The 19,926-nt window shown below is 43.9% G+C and overlaps 1 protein-coding gene across 1 annotated transcript in view; it reads right to left on the bottom strand.

Moving 5' to 3' along the window:
* The window catches only part of LOC124046372 (chloride intracellular channel protein 4), a 29,569-nt gene extending 11,768 nt beyond the window's left edge, over positions 1-17,801 (bottom strand). Inside the window, exon 1 of the mRNA XM_046366686.1 lies at positions 17,359-17,801. Coding sequence (XP_046222642.1) covers positions 17,359-17,427 — 69 coding nt within the window. The 5' untranslated portion in view covers positions 17,428-17,801. The remainder of the gene's footprint in view (positions 1-17,358) is intronic.
* Between the last annotated feature and the right edge of the window lie 2,125 nt (positions 17,802-19,926).

Below are 19,926 nucleotides of genomic sequence, written 5' to 3'. Positions count from 1 at the left end.
CTGCTGATTCGCTCCCTCTTTGCTGTAGAGGTTCGGTGTGTTCTCTGTTTGATCTGCCTGCTGCTAAAGGCTGGAGTTGCTATTCTGTTCATCAATATCTCAAAAAAGGTTGAATTCGATCAATTGATTCCATTACTGTCCTGTGTATGAAAGGTTTTCTATCAAATCATCGTATTGCTCAGAGAGATGAGTTCTTGTTGGTTAATGTGTCAGGGGTAGGAATGACAGTATGACATGGTGACTGTTCCCATGACGATGGAGGACAGACCCACATGACAAGCAGCCCATAATAGAGGTGATTATCATGTCAGAAGTTTCCATGTGAAGGGCATCTCTGAGAATAAAATGCTAAGTAGACATAAGACATGGATTTCAGCCATGTTCAGAATACAGTGTCTTTTCCCCCCTCATAAATCTACACACAATACCCCATAATGACAAAGAAAACATGTTTAGAAATGATTTGCTAATTTATTAAAAATAAAACAAATATTACACTCACATATGTATTCAGACCCTTTACTCAGTACTTTGTTGAAGAACCTTTGGCAGCTATTACAGCATCAGGTTTTTTTTTCTCTTACTTCCGGCGCCGACTGAGATGGCCGCCTCGCTTCGCGTTCCTAGGAAACTATGCAGTTTTTTGTTTTTTTACGTGTTATTTCTTACATTAGTACCCCAGGTCATCTTAGGTTTCGTTACATACAGTCGAGAAGAACTACTGAATATAAGATCAGCGTCAACTCACCATCAGTACGACCAAGAATATGTTTTCCGCGACGCGGATCCTGTGTTCTGCCTTACAAACAGGACAACGGAATGGATCGCATGCAGCGACCCAAGGAAACGACTCCGAAAAAGAGGGAAACGCGGCGGTGTTCTGGTCAGACTCCGAAAAAGGGCACATCGCGCACCACTTCCCAGTATTCTTCTTGCCAATGTCCAGTCTCTCGACAACAAGGTTGATGAAATCCGAGCAAGGGTGGCATTCCAGAGGGACATCAGAGACTGCAACGTTCTCTGCTTTACGGAAACATTGCTTACTGGGAAGACGCTATCCAGGGCGGTGCAGCCAACGGGTTTCTCCACGCATCGCGCCGACAGAAACAAACATCTCTCTGGTAAGAAGAGTGGCGGGGGCGTATGCCTCATGACTAACGGGACATGGTGTGATGAAGGAAACATACAGGAACTCAAATCCTTCTGTTCACCTGATTTAGAATTCCTCACAATCAAATGTAGACCGCATTAACTTCCAAGAGAATTCTCTTCGATTACAATCACAGCCGTATATATCCCCCCCCCAAGCAGACACATCGATGGCTCTAAACAAACTTTATTTAACTCTTTGCAAACTGGAAAACATTTATCAGGATGCTGCATTCATTGTAGCTGGGGATTTTAACAAAGCCAATCTGAAAACAAGACTCCCTAAATTTTATCAGCATATCGATTGCGCAACCAGGGGTGGTAAAACCTTGGATCATTGTTACTCTAACTTCCGCGACGCATATAAGGCCCTGCCCCGCCCCCCCTTTCGGAAAAGCTGACCACGACTCCATTTTGCTGATCCCTGCCTACAGGCAGAAATTAAAACAAGAGGCTCCCACGCTGAGGTCTGTCCAACGCTGGTCAGACCAAGCTGACTCTACACTCCAAGACTGCTTCCATCACGTGGACTGGGACATGTTTCGTATTGCGTCAGATGGGAATATTGACGAATACGCTGATTCGGTGTGCGAGTTCATTAGAACGTGCGTCGAAGATGTCGTTCCCATAGCAACGATAAAAACATTCCCTAACCAGAAACCGTGGATTGATGGCAGCATTCGCGTGAAACTGAAAGCGCGAACCACTGCTTTTAATCAGGGCAAGGTGTCTGGCAACATGACTGAATACAAACAGTGCAGCTATTCCCTCCGTAAGGCTATCAAACAAGCTAAGCGTCAGTACAGAGACAAAGTGGAATCTCAATTCAATGGCTCAGACACAAGAGGCATGTGGCAGGGTCTACAGTCAATCACGGACTACAAGATGAAATCCAGCCCAGTCACGGACCAGGATGTCTTGCTCCCAGGCAGACTAAATAACTTTTTGCCCGCTTTGAGGACAATACAGTGCCACTGACACGGCCTGCAACGGAAACATGCGGTCTCTCCTTCACTGCAGCCGAGGTGAGTAAGACATTTAAAAGTGTTAACCCTCGCAAGGCTGCAGGCCCAGACGGCATCCCCAGCCGCGCCCTCAGAGCATGCGCAGACCAGCTGGCCGGTGTGTTTACGGACATATTCAATCAATCCCTATACCAGTCTGCTGTTCCCACATGCTTCAAGAGGGCCACCATTGTTCCTGTTCCCAAGAAAGCTAAGGTAACTGAGCTAAACGACTACCGCCCGTAGCACTCACTTCAGTCATCATGAAGTGCTTTGAGAGACTAGTCAAGGACCATATCACCTCCACCCTACCTGACACCCTAGACCCACTCCAATTTGCTTACCGCCCAAATAGGTCCACAGACGATGCAATCTCAACCACACTGCACACTGCCCTAACCCACCTGGACAAGAGGAACACCTATGTGAGAATGCTGTTCATCGACTACAGCTCGGCATTCAACACCATAGTACCCTCCAAGCTCGTCATCAAGCTCGAGACCCTGGGTCTCGACCCCGCCCTGTGCAACTGGGTACTGGACTTCCTGACGGGCCGCCCCCAGGTGGTGAGGGTAGGCAACAACATCTCCTCCCCGCTGATCCTCAACACGGGGGCCCCACAAGGGTGCGTTCTGAGCCCTCTCCTGTACTCCCTGTTCACCCACGACTGCGTGGCCATGCACGCCTCCAACTCAATCATCAAGTTTGCGGACGACACAGTGGTAGGCTTGATTACCAACAACGACGAGACGGCCTACAGGGAGGAGGTGAAGGTCCTCGGAGTGTGGTGTCAGGAAAATAACCTCACACTCAACGTCAACAAAACTAAGGAGATGATTGTGGACTTCAGGAAACAGCAGAGGGAACACCCCCCTATCCACATCGATGGAACAGTAGTGGAGAGGGTAGCTAGTTTTAAGTTCCTCGGCATACACATCACAGACAAACTGAATTGGTCCACTCACACTGACAGCGTCGTGAAGAAGGCGCAGCAGCGCCTATTCAACCTCAGGAGGCTGAAGAAATTAGGCTTGTCACCAAAAGCACTCACAAACTTCTACAGATGCACAATCGAGAGCATCCTGGCGGGCTGTATCACCGCCTGGTACGGCAACTGCTCCGCCCTCAACCGTAAGGCTCTCCAGAGGGTAGTGAGGACTGCACAACGCATCACCGGGGGCAAATTACCTGCCCTCCAGGACACCTACACCACCCGTTGTTACAGGAAGGCCATAAAGATCATCAAGGACATCAACCACCCGAACCACTGCCTGTTCACCCCGCTATCATCCAGAAGGCGAGGTCAGTACAGGTGCATCAAAGCTGGGACCGAGAGACTGAAAAACAGCTTCTATCTCAAGGCCATCAGACTGTTAAACAGCCACCACTAAAATTGAATGGCTGCTGCCAACACACTGTCATTGACACTGACCCAACTCCAGCCATTTTAATAATGGGAATTGATGGGAAATGATGTAAATATATCACTAGCCACTTTAAACAATGCTACCTTATATAATGTTACTTACCCTACATTATTCATCTCATATGCATATGTATATACTGTACTCTACATCATCGACTGCATCCTTATGTAACACATGTATCACTAGCCACTTTAACTATGCCACTTTTTTACTTTGTCTACACACTCATCTCATATGTATATACTGTACTCGATACCATCTACTGTATGCTGCTCTGTACCATCACTCATTTATATATCCTTATGTACATGTTCCTTATCCCCTTACACTGTGTATAAGACAGTAGTTTTGGAATTGTTAGTTAGATTACTTGTTGGTTATCACTGCATTGTCGGAACTAGAAGCACAAGCATTTCGCTACACTCGCATTAACATCTGCTAACCATGTGTATGTGACAAATAAAATTTGATTTGATTTGATTTTGATTTGGGTATGACGCTACAAGCTCGGCACACCTGTATTTGGAGAGTTTCTCCCATTCTTCTCTGCAGATCCTCTCAAGCTCTGTCAGGTTGGATGGGGAGTGTTGCTGCACAGCAATTTTCATGTCTCTCCAGAGATGTTCGATCGGGTTCAAGTTCGGGCTCTGGCTGGGCAACTCAAGGACATTCAGAGACTTGTCCCGAACCCACTCCTGTGTTGTCTTGGCTATGTACTTAGGGGTCATTGTTCTGTTGTATGGGTGAACCTCTGGCCCCAGTCTGAGGTCCTGAGCCCTCTGGAGCAGGTTTTCATCAAGAATCTCTCTGTACTTTGCTCCGTTCATCTTTCCCTCAATCCTGGCTAGTCTCCCAGTCCCTGCCACTGAAAAACATCCCCACAGCATGGGGCTGCCACCACACTTTACCGTAGGGATGGCGCCAGATTTCCTCCCAACGTGACACTTGGCATTCAGGCCAAAGAGTTCAATCTTGGTTTCATCAGACCAGAGAATCTTGTTTCTTAGGGGTTTAGAGTCTTTAGGTGCCTTTTGGCAAACTCCAAGCAGGTTGTCATGTGCCTTTTACTGAGGGGCTTCGGGTCTGTCCACTCCACCATAAAGGCCTGATTGGTGGAATGCTGCAGATATAGTTGTCCTTCTGGAAGGTTCTCCCACAGAGAAACTCTGGAGCTCTGTCAGAGTGACCATCGGGTTCTTGGTCACCTCCCTGACCAACGCCCTTCGTCCCCGATTGCTCTAAGAAGAGTCTCAGTGGTTCTAAACTTCTTACATTTAAGACTGATGGAGGTCACGGTGTTGTTGGAGACCTTCAATGCTGCAGGCATTTTTTGCTACCCTTCCCCAGATCTGTGCCTCGACACAATCCTGTCTCAGGCGCTTTACAATTGCTTTGACCTCGTGGCTTGGTTTTTCCTCTGACTGTGGGACCTAATATAGACAGGTGTGCCTTTCCAAATCATGTCCAAGCAATTGAATTTACCACAGGTGGACTCCAATCAAGTTGTACAAACATCAAGGATGATCAACGGAAACACGATGCACCTGAGCTCAATTTCCAGTCTAATAGCAAAGGGTCTGAATACTTATGTAAATAGGTATTTGTTTAAACATGAATACATGTCTAAAAAAACTTATCTTAGTCATTATGGGGTATTGTGTGTTGATTGCTGATGAAATGTTTATTTAATTTTAGAATACGGCTGTGACGTAACAAAATGTGGAAAAAGTCAAGGGGTCTGAATACTTTCCAAATGCACTGTATGAATGGAGTGAGCAGCAGCTTTAGGGGTGAGCTCAAGCAAAGCCAGTGCTCAGATAGTAGAACAGATGAGAAACTGTGGCTGGCTATCAGTCAGAACATGGCAGGGATCTTTTCCACTGGAGGCTGCAGACTGCGAAAGAAGACATCAAAAACAGGCCTCGTCTGATCTTCCAGGTACACATCAGAGCTGCAGAGAGCCAAGCCCTAGTCTGCTACTGCCACAGACTCCCTGCAGCCCTGCCTTCTCTGAGATGGAGGTTGGGAGGGAGAAATGGTAGAGAATGAGGGAAGACAGAAATAGACTGGTGGAATTAGCATAAATCTAGTTAAGGAGAAAGGGAGACAAAAATAATAGATAGAGTGGGTGAAAAGGGTCCAGGGGAAAAACAAGCAGAGCACAAGCCAACTAAGCATTATTGGCGGGCTGCTTGGTGCTCTCCCCATCCTGGGCCCCTCACTAGGGGCAGGGGGCAGAAACTAGTCCGGAAATGAGGATGCTTGTAGCGGTGCATTTCTGCTCTGACACAGCTGTATCTTCAACACACAAAGAAACCCTCTTAAGACACATATGAAGAAGCTGATTTACAGCAAAGTCGTGTAGATATTCACAAAGCCACAGAAAAAAGGACATTCAAAAAAGGAAAAAAGACATTCATTACCAAAATATATTTATGAGCTACAAACTTTAAAATTACAAGCCATCCGATTTTGAGGTATTTGACAGACACAGTAGCTGTGACACTAGTCGTGTCTGTTAGCTGTCTCTTTGAGTGGTGTAACAGGCCCTCCAACACTGTTCTCTCTCAAGTGTCCATTGCTTTGAGCAGTGGACCAGAACCGTTGCATTCAGCATTGTGAATAGAGAGCTCCTTTTGGGGAATAACCAGCAGAAACTGTTTGTGGACAGTTCTGTGCATGTTACTGGATAAAAAATGACCAATAAAATTTCATGAGGTAAGAAATGATTTTGGGCCAGCACCTAATTTGGTCATGAGATCACACTGATGTACGTTTATTTTCATTTTCAGTTATTCGGCAGTGCTCATAATTTCACATTTTATATGTGGTAAGAAAACTGCAATCCCACAGTATTTACTGAAAAATATTACTTAACAAGTCGGCCATCATTCACTACATGACTTAGCCTTGCACTATTCATTTATCTTATTCATTTGCAGGTTAAAATTAGTCAGGAGATGTTGATTGCATCATATTCCAAATAAATTGTACCAATGTCCTTTTTTACTTACAGCAAGCAATACATGCTACTAGAACATTAAGCTTCTGATATAGAAGTACAGAGAAAAACAGATTTTTAATTGAACCTTTACTTAACTAGGCAAGTCAGTTAAGAACAAATTCTTATTTACAATGACGGCCTACCGGGGAACAGTGGGTTAACTGCCTTGTTCAGGGGCAGAACGACAGATTTTTACTTTGTTAACTCTGGGATTCGATCCAGCAACCTTTCGGTTACTGGCCTAACGCTCTAACCACTAGGCTACCTGATTCAACAGAGACACAGATTGTCTGTCCAGTGGAGAGGATGACTCATGCCGAAGTCACTGAAGGTCCAGGGAGGCCCATCGGAGCACAATAGGACCACAGTCATCCCCCTCCCCCACCCATCTACAGGAGATGAGCACAATGGGACCGCAGTCATCCCCCTCCCTCACCAATCTACAGGAGACTAGCACAATGGGACCACAGTCATCCCCCTCCCTCATCCATCTACAGGAGATATATTAGATGAGCACAATGGGACTGCAGTCATCCCCCTCCCTCACCCATCTACAGGAGACAAGCACAATGGGACCACAGTCATCCCCCTCCCTCACCCATCTACAGGAGACACGCACAATGGGACCGCAGTCATCCCCTCCCTCACCAATCTACAGGAGACTAGCACAATGGGACCACAGTCATCCCCCTCCCTCACCCATCTACAGGAGATGAGCACAATGGGACCGCAGTCATCCCCCTCCCTCACCCATCTACAGGAGACAAGCACAATGGGACCGCAGTCATCCCCCTCCCTCACCCATCTACAGGAGACAAGCACAATGGGACCACAGTCACCCCCCTCCCTCACCCATCTACAGGAGACAAGCACAGCCACGTTACCAGTGTTGCGTTGACCTCAGATCATGATATCACGTTCACCCTTATGGAGCTACTTCTATAATGACCATCTTGAGGCATGTCAAGTCTGATGACACTGTAGGTTTTAAGCATCAGGATGTTGTAATACACTGGCTACTCAGCATTTTAACTGGCATTTAAAAAAATGGGTATTCTTCCTCATGTCCCATAACATTTTATGGCTAAGAACATCCCAGCAATAGAATCATGAGCTGTACCACTCTGCCTCCCTCGCTCACAAACACATTTTAGGGAATGTATAAAATACCAGTTTTCATTAGTGCCTTTAATAAAGATCTAACCTTTTTAAAAAGTCCTCATCATTGAGGCCAAAACTCTCCACCAGAGTAGTGGCTGATCAACGCTTCAGACCAGGACTGGTAACACGTCTATTGTTTTTCCTTTGGAGAGTTCTGCCCAGTCTGATCCAGGCCTAATTTTAGTAACATGACAGCCATGTCCTCCCCTCCACTCACAGTTAACATTCTAAATTGGGTGGGCTCGAGTTCAGGCCACACTTTTACCAAATAAGGAGCTTGGTGGGGGTCAGCCAACAAGTGTTCCGCTGCCCTCCTATCGCCCCGTGACACAGGCGGAATGTCCTCCGGGAAGGGTCACGTTATGTTATGTCACGCCTCCCCTAGGCTGGACAAGCATGCAAACTGGGTGTGGCTGGGATGACTGGGGCAGCTGGGACTGACTTGGCCTGGGACTGATGCTGACTTGGCCTGGGACTGATGCTGACTTGGCCTGGGACTGATGCTGACTTGGCCTGGGACTGATGCTGACTTGGCTAAGGCTAGGTTTGTGGTCAAAAGGATGATGGTGGTGGAGTCCGGCCCTACAGGAAAGGAAATGCATCAAACCCTGGTGTGGCTCTGACTCATGTGGACGACATGGAGTGGAAACCTAACGTCTCCCAGACAGACAGGCCGACAGAGGACTTTAAAACTTGCAACATGAAAGTTTCTTTAGGACACTAACCATGGGGTGGAGAGGGATAAGATTTAGCTCACGTCGAGTCATCAACAACGTGACCCATTACTCTCTCCAGGTTAAGAATAAACATAGAAAATATAAAGTCAGGTATGAATTTGAGTGAAACATGATTCAGGTAAAGTTGAAAGGAAATAAGACAGAAGGGAGAAAGACAGGCAGTTGTGTGCAGGAGAAGTAAAGTTAAAACAATTCCTGCTGATCTGTGTGGCGGTTGTTTAAAGAGTGTGTGTTCCAACACCAACTCCGCCCTGGCCGGGTCAATCTGATAGAGGCAACTTTAACACTAAAATGTAGTGATTCCCTCAAAAGACTACTGAAGTCCAGACCATTCTGAAAAACCCCTTGGCTCCAGTATTGTGCTATAGGTGTTAGTACACATGGCAGCAAAGCCTGCACCATCACCATAAACCAACACCAGCCTCATTTGACATTTGAACTACACTAGGCATGGCTTGCCATCGCTCATTTTACCAGTGTAAAGCAGGATGTGAAACATAAGCAGATGGGATTGAATTGGGTTACACTGCCTGCCCTCAGAGTAGATTCCTTACATCTGAGGTCCAGCACTAGAGCTCCCAAGTTACAAACAAAATCTCCACACATGCAGAGATCATCCGTTAATCTACTCTGCTTCTCAAAGACAGCGGTTGAAACAAAAAAAAAAACACATTTGGACCAAAAGGACAGATTTCCACCAGTCTAATGTCCATTGCTTGTTGTTTCTTGGCCCAAACAAATTTATTCTTATTATTGGTGTCCTTTAGTAGTGGTTTCTTTGCAGCAATTCAACCATTAAGGCTGGATTTCACACAGTCTCCTCTAACCAGTTGTTGAAATGTCTGTTACTTGATCTCCGTGAATCATTTATCTGGCCTGCAATTTCTGAGGCTGGTAACTAATGAACTTATCCTCTGCCGCAGAGGTAACTCTTAGTCTTCCTTTCCCGTGGGGGTGCTCATGAGAACCAGTTTCATCATAGCGCTTGATGGTTTTTGCAACTGCGCTTGAAGAAACTTTTGAAGTTCTTGACATTTTCCATATTGACAGACCATCGTGTCTTAAAGTAACGGACTGTCATTCCGCTTTGCTTATTTGAGCTGTTCATGCCATAATATGGACGTGGTCTTTAACCAAATAGGGCCATCTTCTGTATACCACCCCCACCTTGTCACAACTGATTGGCACAAACACATAAAATAAATTCCACAAATGAACTTTTAAGAAGGCACCTGTTAATTGAAATGCATTCCAGGTGACTACCCCATGAAGCTGGTTGAGAGAATGCCAAGAGTGGCTATTTGAATATAAAATATATTTTGATTTATTTCACACTTTTTGGTTACTACATGATTCCATGTGTTATTTCAGTGTTGATGTCTTCACTATTATTCTACAATGTAGACAATAGTAAAAATAAAGAAAAACCCTGGAATGAGTAGGGGTTCTAAAACTTTTGACGGGTAGTATCATTATGTGCCGATTTGGGGATCTGATAGTATTTCTAATTGGCTTAACGCACAACCACTAATGACCTGTGGAGCTTCTCAAAGTAAATGCCATCTTCACTTCAAACAGCAAGCAAAGACAGTTTTTACATCCATTGAGAACTACAAGTCTTTCGACCCTTTCGATAACCACTCAGCATGAAAGTGGAAAATGTCATGGACTAAAATAGGTTCCGGTACTCATTTTGGGTGCTGCTACGGTTATATATTTTAGGTGCAGGACAATAATTTTGAGCTAATATTCTATAAGAGGAACAGGAGCTCAAGCACTAGAAAATGAGGTGCTGGTTCTCAGCTCCAGTGAGCTCCTGCCCAAGTCAAGTGCTGCGTCGTATCCCTTGCGCGAATAGCTTACAGCTGTGTCTATCCCAAGCTCACTGGCATGGGAAACTGAGGGCCCAGAATTTGTTATACAATGTTGCAAGTTTGCTAGGCAAGGTTGGGCTGGACCAAGAAGTTGATACAATGTTTCAAATTCATTGCAGACAGGCCATGTGACTTATAGAATATACATATACACACTTTTTTAAATCATTTTTTAAAATTAAAATCAGGATGTTTTCTACCTGCAGGCTGCAATGTTTTTATTTGTTTGCTTTATGTAGGCTATTTTTACATAGTTGGCGATAGGAGTTACCTAAAAAGTATCTATTTTTATTAACCACATGACAATGATTGAGATATGAAGACATACTTATAATTGTGCATCTGAAAACCTTGTTTGACACGCAGATCGGTAGAAATGGTAAGATAAATGGTCGTTCCACATGAGAAAGGGTGCAGACTCCTCATGTAGACTATTACCTGCAACTTCAGCAGAGTAATGGCAGAATCTGCCAAAGCCAGCAGGAAGAAAATAGTTGACTCAGGTTAATGTTTTTCCTCTTCTGGTTATCTAGATTTCTGGTGCCCTCGATGCATTTTTCTTATTTCATCAAACCATAAGCTCAATGCATATAGTTGATTTGATCATTTCTTTTAAACATGGGGGAGTGTCCATACGGGAAAAAATACACGTTCATATTTTTCGAAAGAACAGACGACTTTCGGTCGACAAAGAGTTGTTTTTTTTTGGGGGGGGGGGGGGGCTAATTATCATACCCCCCTCATCTTGTGTTACATTGCTGTGTCCATTTGGCCGAGGCCCAGTCCTAACCGTTTTTAATAGTGAAGCATTCTCACCGCTACAGTACTGCACAACAGACCAGTTACAGACCATTAATCTTTGTCCCCCAAATCATGATGCTGACTGCAGCATAATAGTGCTTGGAGAGAATAAACTGCTATATTGATTTTACTATAAAAAAAATATTTTAAAAATGTAAAAACGGGCTACTCAATTGCCGTTGTGCCACTCTGGGGAGAAAGAATGTGTTATACTCAAAGTAATTATGCAAACAAGTGGCAAATGGAGATTGACATGTAGAATGCTACCAGCTGAAGTCAAGTTGACACGGGTATATACTTGTGACACAAGTTAAAGTTACTGCAGGGACACAAACAACTTATTGATGGTTAACCCAGAGTGTGTAAACTGTGGATCTTGCATTTTTAGACAATTACAACAGAAAGGCATGACTAAGCAGAGACAAAGACGACAGAGTTGCCAAGACATCAAGAAAAAGTCAGCTAAACATATCCTGTTTTTGCCCGTGTACAAGCTGTTCCTAATCATTCTCATACCAAACTATTATTATCCTATGATGGCATATCTCACATGACATGGAGTCACACAGCCATACAGTACAGGGAGGGAAGTGTAGGACGTGAGCAGCTCTTTTCGTGATGCCTCTCTGGCCTGAGACTGAGGGAGAAGTGTGTTGACCTTTAGGATTTTGTCCTGGGTGGACATCCCTGCAAGGGGTTCTTTAAAAACCAGTGACTGGTACATAATTGGTCTCTGTCGCCATAGTTTCCATGGGATTCTCTCGGAGTAACACAAAAATACAGACAGACCCCCTTCCAGCCACGGGACATAAGAATGGATTACTTTCGATGTCTATTTGCACTGCATTCATCCATGGAAATAGAATACCTGGATTCTATGCCTTCCTCATTGGTGGGAGGTGGAGGTGTGCCTTCATCCCAGCCTTGGCACACTTGCTGGCAGAGCGACAGCATACAAACTAAAGATGAAAGCATGTCCTTTCGGATTTCATATGTGGAGTTATCAGAGTTCTGGATTGCTTCTTGTTCCATACAGTAAATTAGCATGATATTGGGGTGCTGGGTCATTGTGCATTAGTGTGCCTATCGATGAGCGATGCCCTAAGTCTTATGGTAATGTGGGTCATCAAGGAAAGATTACCACACTTCCTGTCCAGTGCTGGAGCGTCAAACCAAAGTGATTAGTGCATATGATGAACAGTGCAGTCTCCTAAAAGGAACTTCCTAATCACTTAGTCATTACTCTAGCACCATCTGTCACAGCGTTCAAAGAAAACCTTTACAGTCTACAATGCCTTCACCCAGAACGTTTAGCTAGTGGGTGATTCCGCACAAAACAAGACCGTGATATTGGCATATCATAAGTTCTAGAGTGGGATCTCTGCTAGTTTGGGTTATGTTCCAATTTGTAAGCATTTCCAACAGAGTGAATGTGAAAATGGATTCAAAATGATCGCTGCTGATAATTTGCAATATGTGCAATAATGCAAGTAAAAAGAAGGCTGTGAATGGTTAAATTTCCTAGTATGCCAATTTCTCTGTACACAACTTGAAAACTAGCAGAGATGACACATTGGAATGTTGACAAACACCCACAAAGCAGGGATGGGCAACTTGTGGCCCATGCCCCTATTTTGTAGGCCCACCATCCGGGTTTCAACTTACTGTTGACAGTTAGAATAGAACACACAAAGTGCAATTTCAAAATGTAGTTGTGTATCAGCAGTTTCTCTTGTTATGTCAGTCACTACCCACATTTCCATCAGGTTATGAGAGTAAAGTCATACTGGGGGGGAACAAACAGTTGTGATGGAAACAGGACGTTTTGGTACAATTTTATAAACGCCAATGGATAATTTGTTTGTTCGACATGGGATTTTTTGTGTCTGTAAAAATAAGTATGCGAGAAATGGCAGCGGAAACACAATTAAGCGCAAATACTGATATAACCATCACATTGAAGTAAACTTAGAGTCACACCATATTACTGTATGTTGTGTAGTCCTCCCACTGAGACTCCGAAAACCATGCAGTTTATCGGGCTACAGATTGAATAAATTATGAACTTCACAGGGTGGTGAAAGTGCACAGCGATGAGCTTGATGCTCTTTTCCAATATAAATATCGACAGTCTTATACTGGTGACACGATGAGCGATGTTTGACAAATAATCTTTATTTTTTCCATAATAATCTCATCATGTAGACTAGCCTAACCGCACAGTATCCATGAGCTGTTGGCTAGAGCGCATATCGCAAATGTGCCTGCCAGAGTAAGCACATTTGCGATACAACGTAACAGTTTGTGACAAAACTATTGGTAGAGTTGAAAACTGTCGCCAATTGGAAGGAAACCTAGCTACTGACAGTCACTCAATTAGCCATGTCAGCTAACACATTTGATAGTTAAATTAATCTAGCCAGTTATCATGGCTGAATACAGACCGGGCACGCAGGGCTTCGATTTTGTTAGTCACTCTCATTCAGATATGTTAACAATGCATAAGGCATGGCAAATGGTGTAGAATTGCAGGCAACTAGCTTTAAAACTGCAAATAAGTATCTCCACCCCACGGCAAAATGGATAGAATTGCAGCACCCCTGATAAATAAAAATAATTTAAAACTGTATTGCTTCTATGAGCGGTCAAAAATAACACTCTTTACTGATGGATTTTCAAATTGTAGACTGGCACCAGACAGGCTACAGTCGCAGGGGCTCAAGGGTTCTACAACTCACCTCTACAATCAAAACGGTTTCCATAGAAACCTTGTAAGACAACAGTACACACTGCAGCAGGGAGATTTAAAGCGGGCAATAACCTCATATCATCATCACAATCTAGGTGGGTCAGCTAGTTTCAAAAGGCACTAAAGTCTCTCCCCTCAGATGCTAGCAGGATGATGAATGGGGATCAGGAGCCACTACGCCAGTCCATGCAGAGAGCACACAGTGAGCCTTATCTGCTGTTCCCAGTAGCCACCGTTTGTGTGGTGCCTATGGCAACGTGCACGCCTGCCTCATTGCCTAAGACGTCTGCCTGTGTTTAAAGCAGCAGAGCGGGAACAATGATGGACATCCTGGAGCATCAATAATGGGTGAGTTACATGTCTGCCTCTACACAGAGCAATGGATAGGATGTAGGGAGAGAACGTGCCACATATCAAAGTCTCCCTTGCTGTGTGCACACGCTGACAGAAACAAACACTGACAATGGGGGACGATCTTGTGTACACAAGCACTACAGAGAGAGCACACATAGCACAAGAGAGGGTTGGGCTGGGAAGCGGTTGTAGCAACATATAAAGTCACCTGGGATGATGTAACTGTTCCTGTACGCAGCGAGCGATGGCTGACTAAGGTAGGTAGCTATCACCTCCCTGTTAATGGTGCGCAGGTTGACTCATAACACGCAGTACCCCAAGGTTATGTCCTCCAAGCAGGCTGGCTTAGGGTCAATCACCAAATGCTTTTGGGAAAGGGCAGATAAAGTTAATGTCTATCCACTGAGGCAAAAAGATCCATTGGCAAAAAGGACAATGTCAAAGTTCAATTCAATAAGTGAAAAGCTGCAAAATTAAGAGTTGAAAATAAAGAGATTTAAAAAATTTGACAGTCACGAGACAGGGACTTTAAAAATGGGCCAATGGCACATCAAGGGAACTGTAGCCTGACGCAGAACAGAGCCACATGTATCTAGATCACACTGTCAACAGCATAACCAGAGACGATCATAATCACCAGTGAAATACTGCTCAGAGGGGGGCAGTGAGTTTACATCACCAATAAAGCTTGGTTTCAAGATCAAGGCCTTGTAAGTTTTTTTCCTAATTCAATTCAGGCCCCCAAACCCTCACCCCCCTGGGGTTCCACCACCTCACCCTGTTTTCCCTCTCCTACTCTGCCAAACAGAGTCAATAGGTGTCTCAAAATGCATACTACTGTGCTCCAAGCACCCAAATTGGAGCATGGGAGAGTCCAAATCAAAGTATGTGAGACGGGGTACAGAGGACACTTATCAAATGTTACTCCATTTGTACATATTTTGAAGCATGCGTCGATGCAAGCTTCAACAGAAAGTATACAAGGAAATATGACAACCACGTAAAAATTATGCAAATTCTCTTGAAATCAACAGTGGCCATTACTGGAGCTGAAGCAAGAGAAAATATACTCAGTCTTGAGAATGAAATGTAGCCTATTCACATCTCATATGTTGCCTGAGTACAATATTTTATCTTTCTACGTGAATAAATACATGCTGTGTTAATTTTGTCATGGTTCCCTGCCAACAACACTCATTGTAGCAAGCCCATAGTAAGATAAGAGCTAACTGGCTAGCTACTACTGTTAACTAGCCAGATAGGCACAAAGAATTGTTAGTTAGCTACCCACGAAGAATGGACCTTGGATAACATTTGTTTTAGGTCATTTTTGCCTGTTATACTAGCTGGTTAGCTACATTAATACTATTCACATATACAGTAGCTAGCAGATAGTTATGAAGTAAAATGTTTGCTTTGTGTACATCTTGTTAAGTCTCTATTGTTGCCATTGTCATGGCTAGGATACGGTTCAGTGAATGGGGAGATGCAGTGTGAAATAATACAGTAGGGGAGTGCGAGTGCTTCTCAATTATATGTTTAATGCGTTCTCCACACCCTTGTCCTAACAAGCTAGCTAACAAGCTGGCTCCTGAGTGACGCAGCAGTCTAAGGCACTGCATCTCAGTGCTAGAGGCGTCACTACAGACCTTGGTTCGATCCCGGGCTGTATCACAACAGGCGGCAATCGGGAGTACCATAGGGCGGTGCGCAATTGGCCCAGCGTCTTCCTGGTTAGGGAGGGTGTGGCAGGAATAGGCCGTCATTGTAAAATGAGAATATGCTCTTCACGGACTTGCCTAGTTAAATAAAGGTTAAATGAAAAAACAAGAACTTACTCAAGAGAACATCCTTGGAGAATGCACTTGGAGCATGAGAGTGTGGAGCTGGTAGTATATGCACATTGAGAAACACCCTATAAAACATTAAGGTTTTATTCCAGGTCAGACATCAGCCTGTGATGTCCCAAACTTTCTAGTGCATAATATACCTTTTTCAATTGAGTAACTTTACAATATTGAAATGCAAGGTCAAAGAGCCATCTATAGCTTCCTTACAGACACCATCACTACAACAAGCTGTACTTCTTCATCCCCAATACATGCCAACTAAAGGGGGGCATCCTCATGAATAGGGAGAAAAAGGAAACATTTAAGTGCGGAAGCCAAATACTTCTGAGTCTTTTCTGTGAAATTGCCAAGATATTGGGTCGCCAATTTCTTATAAACTTCAGGGGAAAGTCTGTTTCATTGCAGTTATTTGCACCACACCCCTACCATTATCAACCTAAACAGGACAAAAGGCCAGTAATTGTAAATATATCCCAACTCTCTCCAAATGACAAATATCAAAAGTGTTTCATCCATCTCCCATCTCCCATCTCCTTCCAAACCTTACAGATATCCCCTTTTTGACAGGCTGGAAATATTGTATTTCAATAGGGCGGCTACATTGTTTCGACCAGCGTGCGACCACCCGGTGGCGGTGCTACACTATCGTTTCGATAGAGTATGCTACAATGTCGCGCTGGTTAATAAACTATCGTTAATCTTAGAATGTATAATTCACGCTTAGTTTTACATAAAATCGAGGCACACTTAAAAAGTAGGATGGATGCTTTGTCTCCTTCTCCTCCAGATGATGAGAAGAGCACAGAGCCGCGGTATCCGCCCTAAGTCTGACAAACTCACATGGCCACACTTTGGGAGGGTCTCAAACTAACCTATACTCGAATTGTTAAAAATCGTAAACGTTTGGGAAAACTGACCACCTACGCAATTTGAAAGACTAGTTGACTTCTGTATGCGCAGTACTTCAAGAAACCGTTTTTGAAAGCAAATGGCAACAATACAATACAACCAAATGGTACATCAATAACGACAGCACACGTATTCACTGTCCTATGCACTCCAAGAAAGAAAAGTAGCTTATAGTCTTACTTTATACCGACATCCCCCCAAAAAACGTGCCCGACTAATTGAATTTGTTAATTTAGGCCTAATATCTACGTTATATTTTTATTTAGACAAATACAGTCAAGAACAAACTTTTCCCAATGCGACAGACAGCCTTGCTGGATAATCTATTCTGGAACGTACCTTCACAAAGAGCTCGATAACGGGCTCGTTATCCGCCTTGATTCCATTCTGGGGTACAGACAAAGACATTGTGAACTAAACTTTATAAACTTTTCCAAACTAAATCGACACCAAACGGGTATCTTCAGCCTAATCGCTCTTCTTTGCCACCCCCTTTCCACGGAGTATTCGGATAACCGATTTTCCTAGGCTGGTGGCTCGCTGCAATTCTCACACAAGAGTGGTGGGAGGAGAAAGTCAAGCACAAAGATGGCAAGAGCTGTGTGCTATTGGTGCAGCCCGTCCACAAAACTAGATGTTGCAGAACAGCTCCCTTTGACTCTTCGGTATCTCTACAGGATTTCCGTGCACAACAAATTAGTGTCGTTTATCAAACTGTTGCACGCAACATAATCATTGATAAATCAGAGGCACACTATATTTCTGCCTCGTGAATGACCGTTACAACCCCGCATGGAAAACGCCCTCCAGTCACCTTTTATGGTAGCAAAAACGCCCTCATTTACTGTATGATTTGTAGATGTTGGGAACTGGGCCATGACCGTTTCTAAAAGAAAGCACAATGGCAAAATAGTTTAATTTTCTGTAGAGGTGTGGGCAGAATGTATAAAACCTTTTCAGTGACTTAAAAAAACTGCATGCTTACAGCTAGTTCCAAACGCTGGCCGCACATTTTGGTATTTGGTATTTTATTAGCAGCAGCTACCCTTCGTGGGGTCCACACAAAACATGTAACATTACATACTACAGAACATTAATAGACAAGAACAGCTCAAGGACAGAACTACATCAATAAAAACAATAAAACACAGTGTGAAGCAAAGCATTAGAGTCAACATGGGCCAATTCAATATACATAGAATATCATTGCAATAGACATAGTGCTGTCCATTATTCCCAATATTTATATCTAAAGTCAATACAGTCTAACTGCAGACACTCTCAGGCCGATCGTCTCTCAGGCTGGCCCATCTCCAATACCAGGACCCCTCAATGATTTGACTATACTACCACCTACTGGTGGGGTGAGTTTTCAGTGTTGAATTAAAATGGCAGGATTAATGTGTGACAATCTTTTTTTAAATATATTTTTTAATCTCGTTCTATCTGTGGTATTGGACTTTAGTAGGGATCGTAATGCTTGTGTTTAACTGACACTTTGATATTCTGGATTTCCACTGATTGTCTATGCGATTCAAATGTGGGTCAAAAGGGAAATAAAACTATTTATTTTTCATTTAAACTATCATTGTAGTATAATTCATGTGCAACGTTTTAGCTTCACATTGATGTGTAATCTGTTGTGTTGGATAGCAGATGTAACACGAACAGAACTGCAGAGCTAGGGTCCTAGCTAGCCACTCCCTCCGCCGTAACTTTAACAGGACTGTGGGAAAACAGTGCTCGTCAAGTGACACTATGTACGGTTCATATCGTGAGTTGTCAGTAATTTGGACGCTATCCTTTCTGTGGTAAACAGAAGGAAAAAATAGTCTGCTCCTTGTGTTAGGCCCGACGCACCCTCTGCGGGGTTGAACAAAAACGTTTTTCAGGGAAAGTGGAAGAGAGCCTTTGCTTTTGAACATTAACCAGGCGACAGTCGATCTTAACTCCTCCACATTTACTGGATTGGTTGAACAGTGCAGAAAATAAGATGGCTTCTCTTTTCAGGACCAGAAATTAGGACACGCCGCCCTGGCGTTTTGTTTAGGCCTGGATGTGACGGCCCTGGCATTGGAGGAGCCTGCCTGAGACGTCTAAACTCATCCAACCAGTAGGTGGCAGTATAGAAGGACCTGAGATGTATCTCGTTAGAATCCTCTCAGAAATGGCCAGTGACGTGACATTTTATTGATAACCTATAAGACTGGGTAGCTGGCTCAACTCCCCCTGGCAGCAATGCTGGTTATACCCTGATGAAGACAGCTTGGCTGTCGAAACGTTGGTATTACATATTTGCATCTGAGCTCCTAGAGTGTGCGGCTCTTTTATTTTCAAGTTTCTACTCCGCTAGCCAGCACCTCGTCTTAATAGGTGTGCGTTTCTTTTTCTTCTAGATAGCAATGCTGGTGTAGCAGCAGCTTGCTCAATGTCCTCGCAGTGCCTGTGTCGGGCCGCCTCTGGAGCGGGTGTTACAACAAAAGCATTAACCATAAGATACGTTTTTTAGTTACTGTAAAACCCTTACAAGACTCACATCTAGTACATTACATCATCAAATTCAGAATAGACATTTGTCCATTTACTGTATATTTTCTTACATTTGTATAAAGGTCATATAAGTTATAACTCAAAGATGAGAGAAAATGGCACTATCAGGTAATCAGGCTCTCTACAGTGGATAGCTGTCGATCTCGAGTTGAACTAGTACAGCATGGCATTGTAAAACTGTAATAGAAGAAATATACCACTTATAAAAATGTATTGGACAGGACAGGCAGTTTGGCCAAGATGCCTAATAGGTCTACATGGTGTGTCTATCCGGTTTGTCTACATATCAACTGTTCTGCCTGCGGCTATGGAACCCTGACCTGTTCACCGGACGTGCTACCTGTCCCAGACCTGCTG

Source organism: Oncorhynchus gorbuscha, linkage group LG10 (assembly GCF_021184085.1).
Source record: "Oncorhynchus gorbuscha isolate QuinsamMale2020 ecotype Even-year linkage group LG10, OgorEven_v1.0, whole genome shotgun sequence".
Taxonomy (NCBI): domain Eukaryota; kingdom Metazoa; phylum Chordata; class Actinopteri; order Salmoniformes; family Salmonidae; genus Oncorhynchus; species Oncorhynchus gorbuscha.
Note: the sequence above shows the minus strand (reverse complement) of the source record. Positions and strands in the feature narration are given on the sequence as shown.